The sequence below is a fragment of the Sarcophilus harrisii genome, chromosome 6 (genome assembly GCF_902635505.1).
Source record: "Sarcophilus harrisii chromosome 6, mSarHar1.11, whole genome shotgun sequence".
Classification (NCBI taxonomy): Eukaryota; Metazoa; Chordata; class Mammalia; order Dasyuromorphia; family Dasyuridae; genus Sarcophilus; species Sarcophilus harrisii.
In genome coordinates, this window is record NC_045431.1 from 239,362,207 (window position 1) to 239,376,042 (window position 13,836).

The window sequence follows — 13,836 nt, forward strand, 5'->3', positions numbered from 1 at the left end:
AAAAAAGTAAAAAAAAAAAAAATACTGGACAGACATACAGTTGAGGCAAAGAGGCTACATATGGAGAGTATTTTTAAGTGTTAGTACTGCCTCTAGTTCTATTAAAGGGAATGTTTTTTAAATCAGCATTCTTATAGGGGAATAGCATAACAATTCAGAAATTTCTTACTTTTAGTGTTGAGTTTTCCCAGAATAAGGACAAGATTCTACTTTCTTGGAATTATTTTCACCCCTCTTCTTTTGGCAGGGTGCTGAATAAAGATGGCGGAAGCTCACCAAGCCGTAGCATTCCAGTTCACGGTCACTCCTGATGGGATTGACCTCCGTCTGAGTCATGAAGCTCTGAAGCAGATTTACCTCTCGGGCCTCCACTCGTGGAAGAAGAAGTTCATCCGATTCAAGGTCTTTGTCTTTCAGTCAATGATGCTTTAGAAGATGAGTGTTAGGACATGAGAAAAATTATTTAGAATCATAGGAGTTTGAATTGGAGGATCCTTAGAAATCCTCCATTATCAGTGGTTTTTTCTTTCTTAGTCTTAATATTGTGTTTACTGTTCTTATTTGTCTCCAATGCTCTTTGGAAGCTCTGGGAAATACATCTTAAATAGTGAGCTGGGGCCACCCATTTGAAAAATTCACAGGGTTGACCTGAATGGGCCAGAAAGTGGGGGAGCCTTGGTTTTAAGTAAAACTCATTTCTCTCAATCTCCTCTTGAGGGAATGATGGATTATCAAGGCTTTGTGTACACAGGAATCTTGAGGCACATCTTTTCAGATTCAAGGAAATCCCGTGTTAGAGGTATCGTCTCTTGGCTGTGCGGGACTTTGGAGCTTATGGACTTTGCAAATAACCCCCAGGGTCTCCAACTCTGTGACTTCAGAAAATTATTATGATCTAGAAAACATAAAAGACTACACTGATGACCAGAATTTTAAAAATCACATGATTATATCACTATCTGCCTCTCAAAATGCTTTTGATGAAATCCTCATTTCTGTTTAAAACACCAAAAAGCACAGCAATAAATGGACTTTTCCTTGATGTGGCACTTTATGTGTCTCTTAAAAGGCAGATGTTTCTTTAAAATAATGAGATTATATGAATCCTGAAAGTTTTGCACACAGAGGCATTAGGTTGTGAGATCCTCCAAGTCAGGGGCTGTCTTTTGCCTCTTTTTGTATCCTCAGGCTTAGCACAGTGCCTGCCATGTACATAATGGGCCCTTGATAAATGTTGATTGATTGATTGCATCCAGGGTTCCTTTTTTGTGCCTCCACATGTCAAAAATAGAAAAGGGCATTTCAGAGCCAAGATCCCTGGGTCTTAGGAAGGGCAGAACAGGCAGCCCTAGCAGGAGCAGGGTTGCCAAAATAGATCCAGTGATGACCAGAGTGGGACGAGCCTGGCTGCCGTACAGCCTATTCTTATCCATGTTTTGAACTGTCTGTAGGGGGATGGTTTTTATCCATGGCAAGCTGTGTTCTAGTCTTTAATGAGAGAGAGGAAATAGAATTTCCTTTTAATTTCTATTAGTTTTTGTAAAAAGTTACAGAGACCTAATGTGTTTCTGCTTAGCAGATTCCCAAGGAAATATTGCATTTTGATTAATATCTATTTATATTTTAAAAAATTGAGAGTCACAAACAAGTTATTAGTGGAAACAGTTTAATTTAGAAAGCAAGAGAAGTCCAAAATCCCACTTTTTAAAAAATAAAAACATGTACTGATTTGGCTTTTTCATTAATCCTTCCCACATCCTTGTTAGGAAAAAAAAGTAATATATCCTATCATCCCCATTGTACAGATGAGAGACCTAAGCCTGAGAATTTTAAAAACGACAGAAGGTTTATTCAAAGGCTTAAATTCACTTTTGGTTGTTGTTCTTAGGTTCTGTTTCTTCAGCCAGGTAAATTTAATTATTCCTCAGTGGGAATGCTTATTTAAGCTCACTGGGTTTTCTTAATCAGCTGAGCCAATGAAGGTAAAGAACAGAAGACCAAAGAGCCGGTGTGCCCAACCTGAGAGCTGTATTGGAAGTCCCTGAAGAAGCGTGGGACTCTTTGTGTGCCTGTGATGTGGAGGCTGGCCAGGAGTTAGGTGGTTAGAGGTTTATACTGGTGGAGGGTGGAAAGGTGAGGCTAGTCCCTAACAATGAATAATCAGAAAATCGCCAGCATTTTCTTTGGAACACATCCAGACTTTGCTATTACAAGGGACCCACGAACCCCCTTTTGTCCAACTGGGGATTCTTGCCTTGGGTTCAGAGTGAGTGACCTAGTGCCCAGCTAGGGGCCAGCGAAAGGCAACTCTAGGTCACCCTTGGATCAAGATAAGCTGCTTAGAAATGCCAGGGTCTTGTGATACCTTGAGTGAAAGCAGAGCTTACTGGTCTCCAAAGCTACCTCTGTGTGTTTATTTTTAGAATGGAATCATCACAGGCGTGTATCCTGCGAGCCCATCCAGCTGGCTTATTGTGGTGGTGGGGGTGATGTCAACCATGTACGCAAAAGTTGATCCTTCCTTAGGAATAATAGCAAAGATCAATCAAACTCTTGGAACAACGTAAGTGGGAATTTCATGCTTCAAATTCTCCTGTGCTAATGGGTTTTATATGCTGACAGCAATCCTTTGAAGTTGATAAAGATTATTAAAATCCCGTGGATTTTGATTTAAGATGTTTAGCTCATTTTTCCGTGTGTTTTCTTGTCATTTGCTTGTTCTACTGGAGCAGCTCCAGACTCACTGCTTTTCTTTTTGGAATCAGAATAGGTCCTCCACAGCACGAGGTAGGGGTCTCGACCAGAAGAGGCCGCCATTGGAGATACTGAGGAGGAGTTGGTTCCGGGTACTGAGCTTTCCTTGGCATCATAGTGTCCATTTCCAGAATTCTTAGGCGCTCTGATTGCCCCAAGGCATCCTTGGGGAGATCCTCCCAAGGCTGAGGGAGCAGCTCTAGAACCACCTTATTGTTTTAACTATCTGAATTTTCAGGGTTCATATAGACTCTGAGAAGATTGTGGTGAATGATTGTGATGGAGGCCTTTGGGCATTTTGGGTAGTCTTCTATTTTTCAGGTGACATGGGCAATGATTTCTGTATTTCTTTGTGTATAAAACTTTGGAGGGAGGGCAAGTTAGATAGCAAGGTGCTGATCCAAGGCGATCCCAATAAACTTTGGATAGAAAAATGCCATCTGCATCCAGAAAAGCAAGTATGGAGATTGAATGTAACGCAACACATGCTGTGTGTTTGGTTCTTTTTTATGTTTTTATGGTTTTTCCCTTTTGTTCTGCCTTTTCTCTCCCAACATGATTCATAAAGAAATGTATATTAAAATAAATAAATAAAACAAAAAGGAGAGCAAGGTATTGAGTCATTCCAGGATTAGAAAGGGTTTAGTTCCCCAATCCTCTGCCATAGTGAGATCACCTCCAGGAGACTGTGTTCAGTTCTGGGCACCAGACTTTAGGAAAGATATGTTAATCTGGGGAGCAGTCAGAGGGCCACAACCAGTAATCAACAATCAGTCGTGAATCAGTGATCTCAAGCTCGTGCCGCATGAAATTCTGGTGAAAGAGTCTAGGGTATGATAGCTGTCTTCAAGTGTTTAAAGAGCTTTAAAGATTTAGTCTTTGTGAATCCTGAGGGCAAAGCTGAGAGCAGATTTAGGCTCAACATTCTGCAACACTAGATCTGGGCATTCAAATAGAGATGTCAGTGATAGGAAAAGGGAGGGAAAGGAGAATTCAGAACCTGTTGCATCTGGTCTCAGAATTAATTAGCCAAGCAGGCGCAGGGATCGGGGAGAGTCAGGAGACATAGAAAGTGTAAGTTTGCTTCCACGATCTATGAAGGTTTAGAAAATAGAGATAGACAAAACAGCTGCCACCAGAGTCACCTTGAATAGATGAGCCTAATCAAAAAAGCATCTTTTCCTATGATGAACTATGCTGAGTTTTGCAGGGTGACTCAGCCTTGGGTACATGCCAATTGCTCTTGTTTATCAAACGACACCTGAAATGTTTCTTATTTCATTTATTATCCTTATTGAAGATTCTTGTGCAATCTGAATTGACATTTGTTGATACTTAAATTGCTTCCTACAGGCTACTGAAGACTCTCATTTCCTGTGAAGCTCTGAGATTTGACAAAAACATTTCTCATGAAATTAACTTGGGATTCCTCCCTGTCCCTATCCTGTGCATTATCTTGATTTGTCCTCTGGTCTCTTTTTTCCAATATTTATGGAAAGTTTGATTTGGTTTGATTTCATGAAATGTGATATTTTAACTCTCAATTTATTTTTTCTTGGAGATAAATTATCTTATGGAATTTTGTCTTCTAGATTTGTTGATTTGGTTTGTGGAGCTCTGAGGTCTTCTAGCTTTTGAGATTTTTAAATGATTTACTCTCTTCCATCATCTCTGCTTTTTTCCTTTTTTCTGCTGGATCATTTCTCCAGCCATTCTCCTAGCTTTCCTTTAAAGTTGTGTAGGTGTGAGTAGTTGAGGGCTTCCTTCTTTTTTCTCCATCTTAACATTGATGTCCTTCTTTTTTGTTTAACATCCTTGTTACTATTTTAAGGGTGTGCAGAAGAGCTTGACTTAGGCGGGACTGCCTGTTCTGTCCTTTTGACAGAAGCTCCCCCTGGATAGATTCCAAGAAGGAATCAAGACTTTTGGAAAGGCCCAAGATCCAGTGCTGAATCCTTCTCCCCTAGAACAAACCAGAGGAATTTTCCAGTTCCCTCTCTGTAGCAAATAATTCAGAGAAGGGGCACCTGGGATGATAAAACTATGGGAATCCCTAGAGGTAAGCATTTTGTTTTCTGACTGACCTCACCTCCCATGTGCAGTGACCAAATATAAGAATATTGGCTGTTCTTCCTCAGGACCATTCAGTTTAGGCCCACAGTGGGCAGTTGAACTTAGATAGAGGTAGAAAAGCTAGTGAATTCAAGATGGAAGTGCTGAGTTTTCTCATTGTGATTTCCTTTCTTGTTTTCTTTCATCGAGCCCAATTAGCCTTTAATGTGTTCCTCACACAGAACATACTCTCTAGTTTCCATACCTTTGCACTGTCTGTCCCTGGACTAAAAGACACTCTTTCCACATCCATCTTTTGATAGAATCTCTTCTTTCAAGAAGCACCTCAGGTCCCACCTTATCAAGACATCTTCTCTGATTCTCCCCAACTACTCCATGACACCCCTCGCAAATTAACTTGTCTCTAACAGCTTTCCACATTTATTCTCTATGTGATTGTTTGGATCCTTGTTGTGAATTACACATAACTCCATTTGTATTTGTAGTCTTGGATCCTAGCACCCAGTAAGCACTTAATAAAAACTTGTTGAGTTATTGCATATTAACATTTATAAGTATTGGAAGGTTGTAGACAGAGTAACATGCATAAAAAAAGAACACTTGATTATTTCTTTTCTAGTTGACTATATTGTCAGATTCCAAGTTAGGTGTATGGGGATACAAGGTCAAACGTGATAAGGAGTGTGATATGCTTTAAATCAGTCGTGTCAACTCTTGTAGCAACAAGCCACTGAACCATCTACAAACTGAAATCATATATTAACATTATCTATGTTTTGACTTATTTTGTTAAATCTTTCCCTGTTACATTTTAATCTAGTTCCTACCTCACATAGATGCACTGGACATATTGGACATCTGCTTTAAATAGTTTAAGCTAAAGGATACAGGGTTTTTTTTGTGGAACATCTACCTCATTTGGGTGTGAGTGTCAGCATTTAGAGAGGATTCTGTAGTGACTGGACTGAGTTAAGATAAAAGTTCCTTTTAAGAGCAGACTTAATTTGATCTTAAAGATGACAAGCGGAAAGTGAGCAGACCTTTGACCTGATGACATAGACTGACCCTGTGGGCCAAGTCATTGCTAATGATGGGTGTGTCTCAACCCTAGATTATCAGTGTGGGGGAGAAAGGAGGATTTCAGGCAGAGAAATGATAGTCTCACTCCTGTCCTCATGCACAAGGCTTCTGAAGACGTGAAGACGTGTCTGATGGGAGCCTGGAGCTTCAAATTAGTTGAGAAACGTGGGTCCTTTCATCAACCAAAAAATTGTATTGTACTCTTCTAGAAAGAAATTCAGGATTTCCTAAGACTTGGATAACCCTGCTGTATGAGGCCTTATATTAAAAGGGTGTCAGCCAGTGTTCCCTGGCCCAGGGTGGGACTCACACAGTCAAGCCAGTAACTCCACTGGTGACTCAATCTTAAGGAACATTCCTTCTGGAAATTGCTGGAACTTTCCAATTGTAGATGTGTCGCTTGGTCAGACACTGCTCGCTCAAATGGTGGCAGGCAATCTTTCCCATGGAGTAGATGAAAAATTGCCAGTTTAATCTGAATTAGACCTTTGCTAATGTTGCCTTTTCAGATCAAGATTAAATGGAAGAGATTAGGCCATTGGAAGCTTATTACAATGTGAATATTTCTAAGATTTGTGTATTCCTTCCATCCACTAGGTGAATGGATGGGGGTAGTCTCAGAAAAGGAGCCAGGCCTACTAGGCAAGGCCTCCTGGTGGGATATAGGCCATGTTTTGAGGGGGGTTAAGAGAACAGGAGGTATGGGGGAGGATACATGCAGAGGAGATGATGGGGGACTGAATTTGAGGGCAGAGTAGCTGAATCTGCGAGTCCAAGGAACAGACAACCAGGTTGGGGAGGGTTTTCAGTGCCAGATAGCGGCCTTGATAGTTGTTCTTGGAGGTAATCGGGAGCCATTATAGGTTGTGTTAGGCAGCAGGAAGGGAGATGATATGGGGTTGTAAACTTTGGGGGTTGATTATAGTATGGATTGGGGTGGGGAAGATCCTTGAGGGATGGAGGGAGACTTATTAGAAAACTATTGCAAATAGCCTAGGCAAGAGATGAAGAGACTGGTGGCTGTTGAGTCTGGAGACATGTTGTGATGTTTCAACAACAGATTAAAAAATGGCACCAAGATTACGAGCCTGAGTGCCTGGGGCACAATATAGTGCTCTCAACAGGAACAATGAAATTTGAAAGAGGGGAGGGTTTGGAAAGGAAAATAATCAGCTGTTTTAGACATGTTGAGTTTGAGATGCCCTCTGTCTATCTGTATCTGGTATTATCACTGTAGAGATAATTGAAACCAAGGAAGCTGATGAAATGATGGAATAGTGTAGGAAGAAAAGAGAAGAGACTACAGCAGAGAATATTGGGTAATCAGGAAAGAACAGAATCAAGAGAGCAGCATCGTGAAATCCTAAAGAAGAGTCAGATGCTTCAGAAAAGTTAAGAAGCATGAAGACTGAGCAAAGACACTCTATTTCTTTATTAGGAAGTCAGCGGTCACTTTGGAGGAAATAATTTCAGTTAAAGAATGAGGTTGGAAATATACTTTAATATATTTAACATGTATTGGTTTATCTGCCATCTGGGGGATGGGGTAGAGGAGAAGGAGGGGAAAATTGGAACAAAAGGTTTTGCAATTGTCAATGCTGAAAAATTATCCATGCAGATTTTGCATGGATGGATGGATGGATTCTTGTAAATAAAAAGCTATTAAAAAAAAAAAAAAAAGAATGAGGTTGGAAGCCAGACTACAGAGAATTATAAAGAGAATTTTAAAAAGAAGGAAAAGAAGTAGAGTCACCTCTGGGAAGCAGGTTTCTCAAGAAATTTAGCCATCAAAGGGAAGAGTGAGATATGTGAGTCACACACATGCAACCCAAAAATAACAGGATAGTTTTCTCAAAGACTAGCTCATAACTGATCTTGTATCTACCCCCACCCCCCATTGCATGTTTTTATTTTTTTCCCTCATCCATAAGATTCTTCTTAGTGGAGAAAATAGAAGCTGAAAAATGAGTTTTTATCTCTGGCTTCTTCTAGTCATTGGTCATCATCCCATCATTCCCAGGTAACAGCCCAGATCCTCCTTTGAACCTGGGCTTGCCAAATACTCTGGCTGAAGGATCCTTCCAAGGTATCCTTTGGTTTTCCCCATTCAGAGCTTTGGCACTCCTGCTGCTAACATTATATGAACCCTGAACCATTTGTATTCACTCTCGGGTTCCTGCCCTAACATCCCTCTTTGGTTTCCCATCTTATTTAGATCTGAGCTAATAAGAGAGTTTCCTGTGTATCCACATCGGAGTCTTCAGACCATGACCATTTTCATTCTTTATTAGAATTGCTTGACTTTATATTTTCAGAAAGCACCAGTCTTTCTAGGCTGACTTCCACTTCCTCCATAGAGTTTCAGGCCACAGACCCCTGTCCATACTTTTGTTGAACTCAGAAATCTGATCTCCCCAAAGCCAAGACCCACAGAAGAAAAGATGTGGCTTTTCTTTTCTTGTATTCCATGCTAGGATTTGCAATAGCCACTTTCCCTTTCTAGTGGCAATATTGCTTTTTAACAGAAACCATATTTCTAATGAATCTCTTATTATAAAGTTTCTCTCTATAAGAAATATTTAATATGCTACTTTATTTCTCTAGCTTAGTTATTTTCCCCTAAGTTACATAATACAAGAAACCCAAAATACACATTTAAAAAAATATCTCTTCTAGAAAAACAGACCCAAATGTTTTGCTTTTATACTGGGCTGGGAAAAATTGTAAAAAGAAAAACAGAAAAGAAAAACAAAAATTAAAAATAAATCAAAGCTAAGATTCTTTTTTATAGCCTTTTAAGGACTTGAGTTTTAAAATGGTCATTTCCATTAGAGAAGAGTATTTCTTGTTTAAAATTTAATGAATCTCTTGTCTGGGAAAGTTTTAATTTTTTTTTTTTTTGCAAATCTTTGAAGTTTTGTGTGGAATAATAAAGATGATGATGATTTATATTTGCATATGTTAATATTAAAATTAATAATATAATTTTATTTAAATTCCTTTCATTTAAATTTATTATCTATTTTTATTTATATAATTTGTATAATTATATATGACATAGAATTAGATAATGTATTAAATTTGTTTAAAATTAGTTTTTAAAAAACATTGGTTGTATTAAGAATAGATTAAACCACTAAATCATTTCTCTGCAATGGACAGTTAAAAAAACATGTCACTTTGACCTAATTTGGGAACTCCACATTTAGAAAAAGATGATTGGATTTCTATGGTGATTGAATATATCTGTTGTTCATAGTGCATCCATAAAAATGGAGAAGAAAAGGGCATTAAGACCCAATGATTCCCTAGTTTTTTCTTCCCAGTGACTATATTTGAGAGGGTCTGTCTCAATCAAAGTCACAGCAAACAAAGAAGATTAGACAGATGTGCTCAGCTGGGGTCAATGAAAGTGATTTTGGTGAGTGGGCAGCTCTGTCTGCCATCAAGGCCCCATGCTTTCAGAGGCACAAAATTCTGCCTTTGCAGTCACTTAATTAGTCTGACTGAAGTAAAGAAGGTGCGACAAGCACTGGGTTGAGCATCATTGCCAGCTTGGGAAGAACGTATTTTGATTTCGTGGAAGGAATCACAGAGCCCAGCTTGCTTCCCTGAATGGATGGCATCGGTGTTCGGGTTCTTCTCTCCCTTGGGGAGCAGGAAGGCTTCTTTTCTTCGTGTTCTCGGTCACGGGGGGCTCGAGCACCCAATGCGCCCTCCCACCTGGCTAATGTAGAATTGTCCTGTCTGGTTTGCAGGGGTTCTATGTCCACCCAGACCAAGAACATTGTCAGCGGCATTCTGTTTGGCACAGGGCTCTGGGTCACCCTCATCATGGCCATGCGGTACTCCTTAAAGATGCTGCTCTCCTACCACGGTTGGATGTTTGCTGAGCACGGCAAACTGAGCCGAGCAACTAGAATCTGGATGGTAATGTTGCTTGGCCGGGACGGCGCCGTCTCGCCGAGGCTGGGAGTGGGGGGTTCAGAGCAGCGGCTTCTGTGGGTCCCTCTGTCGCATTTCCTTCCTTTTCCCATTCAAATATCATTGCCTTTCCTGCTGTCCTGACTGGCCACAAACTCATTCACTCAGGACGGAGTTGTCTGTGATCCTGAATTAGCCCTTCTTTTCTCCCCTCCAGCCGTCTTCTTAATTCTTTCCAAAATTTGTAAAACTCTCCAACAAAATATGGGCTAAACTGTTTTTTTTATTTAATAATAATGAAGTCTCAGGAATAAGAATTATACTGGTTTTGAAGGGCCTTGTGAATGGCAGACACATGCAAGCACATACACACACATGTGCACACGGCATCCAGCTTTCATGGGGTGCTTGAGTGAGGCAGTGTACATATATCTCATTTGGCGTAGGTGTTAGTATTATCCCCAGGTGAGGAAACTGAGGCTGAGGAAAGAGAAGAGACTTGTTCAGCTAGTAAATTGAACTATATATAATAGATATAGTAATATATAAAAAACTATATATAATAATATTATATATATATAATAAGAACTCTTATTTGTATCTTCCTAGCTTCAAGTCTAATACTATTCTCTGTCATTTTGCCCTTAGAGATGACATCATCTTACTATTAACAGTGACATTATGTGATTTTCTTTGCAGTTCAGCTACTGGAGAGGGCAAACGGGCCAGGTAGGGACAAAGAGTGAGTAAAGTAGGGCCCAAGAGGTGTTTAAAAGGTAATTCACAGGTCTGAGTGGTTGCTCTTTGGGAACTCCAACAAATGGGTCCCAGACCTGACCCCTGGAGAACAGGAAACAAATATTTAAAGAAAAGACTAAAATACTTGAGGACTTATTTGTTCGATTTTTTTCTTTAAAGATCTTGGCTATAATTCAAATATAATGTGGTTTACAGGTAAAGTGAGGTCCAGATAAACATTGTTTTTGCCTTATAAAAAGTGAGATCTCAAGAAGGAGATTTCAGCTTCTGTATCAAAGCCCAGCAGAGGCCTGCCAGCTACGTGGCTCCTCCCCTAAGCCCTAACTGCCCCCCTTGGCAGGGTGAAGGTGACAGCTCAAAGAGTGGGCTCAGTTCTTCCTTAGACTAAGGATTCCAGAAGATCAGTTATCATATCACCATACTTCCAATCTAATAAATATGTTTTAAGCACCTACTGTGTGTCAGGTACTGGGCTTAGCCTTGAAGATATAACTAATTTTTTAAGTTCCTGCCCTCAAGGAGCTTACAGTTTAATGGGAAAAGACACCCCCATCAACCCCCCAAAAGATCATAACTCACATTGGTCTAACAGGTAGAACTGGCTGGCCCAGCAAGAACACAAACAGGCTATGGGTCAGAGGAGAGATGGCAAGATGGCAGGTTTGCATTGAGTTATGGGAGAGAGTCAGCTCAGCTCCTGTATGTCCCCAAATCCCCTTCACCCACCCCTTCTCTGCCCTTGAATTACCATCCAGGACAAGTCCAAAACCTGAACAGGCCAATGGGCTGTTTCCTTACAGGAATCATCTGTAAGTAACGAGGCAGCATGATGTAGTGGATTTAATTTTGCCTGAGACTATGAGAGCAGGTCGCTGAGGATTCCTGGAAGTCCCTTCTCTCATCTGTAAAATGAGGGGACTGTCCCCTACTAGATCTTTCTGGCTGCAATTAGATGTGTCCATTTCTAGGAAGGGAACATCTGTCATCTCTCAGAAAATACATTGGTTTTCTTATTCTTCTCAAACTGATAGTTTTCCCTGTGTCGATATTAACATTCCATTATTTTCAATTCAAATAATATATGGGCTCCTAATGATGTCAGGGGGAAGCTTGATTTAAAAAAAAAACTTGCCCTAAATAACCCTCACATAAATAATTAAGAAAGGACACCAGACTTGTTTTGTTTCCAAAAAATAGATCTTTATTGGTATCTTTTATTTTTAACATCACAAATTTCCCTCTGCATCTCTCAACTTCTCGAGAGCCATCTTTTGTTCCAAATTTTCCCCTTTTCCCCCATCCCCTCCCCTAGCTGACAGGTAGTCCAATACATGTTAAATATGTTGAAATACACATTTGATCCAATATATGTATACATATTTATTCAGTTATCTTGCACAAGAAAAATCAGATCAAGAAGGAAGGAAAAGAAAAACTGAGTCATCTTTTTTTTTCTTCAAAAGGAAAATAAGAAGAGGGAAAAATCAGCCCCCCAAAAATCAATCTATTGAAAAAAATCTGCCATTATGTACAATATTTCAAACCCGTGGGCTGCCTTGAACCTTCTTGGCAGAGAATTAATAGGATAACAGAAGTCTGATTCCAATTGAATTACAGATGTCTTACAACTCTTGTTTTTCCATAATCCCATTTTAAAACCTATTAGTTGATTTTGCAACATTTATTAGGCACCTATTGTATGCCAGGTACTCGATGCTAATGGGCTTTTCTTGGATTTCAGGGAATGGTGAAGATATTCTCAGGTCGAAAGCCAATGCTGTACAGTTTCCAGACGTCCCTGCCCCGTCTCCCAGTGCCAGCTGTTAAAGATACTGTCAACAGGGTATGCTTTTGATGGAACGGCCCGATTCTAATGCTTTCTAGTGCTTCATTCTTTGGCAGGGCTGGAAGTGATGCTCAGTGAGGCCTTGAATGTCATCTCAGGGCTTAGGCTCCTTGCCACCTTTCTCCTAAAGGCAGGTTGCACCGTTCCTGAGCTCATCCCATTGCCGAGGGCATAATGACCCGGCTGCCAGATGGTCTCAGCTGTGTCTGGGGAAGTGGCCACTTGGGGGATGGTTTGTGGCTGTTGATGTGGACACGAGCAAGCATAGAGATCCCTTCCTTCTCTGTCCAGCTCCTTCAAATCCGGGCAGCCTGGGTGGGAGGACAGACCCATTAAGAGAGTCTCCATTTCAGTTACTGCCTCCTCTTCTAAGCCCCAGCCCACAGGAGGCAGGGGAGAGAGTCCATTCAGAGTAGCTGGGAACAAGATTTTTTTATCTTTTGCCTTTTTTTACTCAATAGTTTTTATTTTTCCAATTACATGTGAAAATAGTTCTCAACCTTCATTTTCGCAAGCTTTTGAGTTCTCCCTCCCTCTCTTACTTCCCCCACCCCAAGACAGCAAGAAATCTGCTCTGCAGACATTTTAAACATATTTTCCACATTAGTTATGTTGTGAATGAAAAATCAAAACAAAAGGAAAAAACCGCAAGAAAGAAAAACCAAAAAAAGTGAAGATACTCTGTTTCAATCCACATCCAGTCTCCGTAGTTCTTTCTCTGGATGTGGATGGCATTTTCCATCCCATGTTTATTGGAACTGCCTTGAATCATCTCGTTGAGAGTTGATCAGAGTTGATCATCACATACCCTTGTTATTGTATATAATGATCTGGATCTGCTCCCTTCATTTAGCATCGGTTCCTGTAAGTCTCTCCAAGCCTTTCTGAAATCCTCCTGCTGGTCGTTTCTTACAGAACAATAATATTCTATAACATTCATATATCACAGTTTATTCAGCCATTCTCCGATTGAGGGACATCCCTTCAGTTTCCAGTTCCTTACTGCTACAAAAAGGGCTGCCATGAACATTTTTGCACCTTTCCCCCTTTTTATGATCTCTTTGGGATACAGTAGAGACACTGCTGGATCAAAGGGATGCCCATTTTTTTGGCCCTTTGGGCCTAGTTCCAAAATGCTCCCCAGAATGGTTAGACCAGTCACGACTTCACCAATGATACATTAATATCCGGGTGTGAGATTTTACAAATCGACAAGGCTGCGTCTGTGTCCCTCAGCAAGTGGGTGACGTCCCTGGGTGGTCCTTCCCCTGTCCTCTCTCACATGGTCAGAGAACGAACCAGAGAACTCCCCTGAGAGTGTCATAAGAAACAGGAGCGAAACCAATCAATCCACACTTGCAAAAAATTAGACATTGTCTTCCCTGAGGGATTTGGGAGAG

General features: G+C 40.5%; 1 protein-coding gene across 2 annotated transcripts in view; it reads left to right on the forward strand.

The window, feature by feature from the left end:
• Positions 1-13,836, forward strand: part of CPT1A (carnitine palmitoyltransferase 1A) — a 65,677-nt gene that overhangs the window by 22,416 nt on the left and 29,425 nt on the right. For both annotated transcript variants that reach the window (XM_031942589.1, XM_031942591.1), the window contains exons 2-5: positions 248-402; positions 2,424-2,563; positions 9,666-9,837; positions 12,332-12,433. In XM_031942589.1, the coding sequence (XP_031798449.1) occupies positions 262-402; positions 2,424-2,563; positions 9,666-9,837; positions 12,332-12,433 (555 nt within the window). In that variant the 5' untranslated portion in view covers positions 248-261. The remainder of the gene's footprint in view (positions 1-247; positions 403-2,423; positions 2,564-9,665; positions 9,838-12,331; positions 12,434-13,836) is intronic.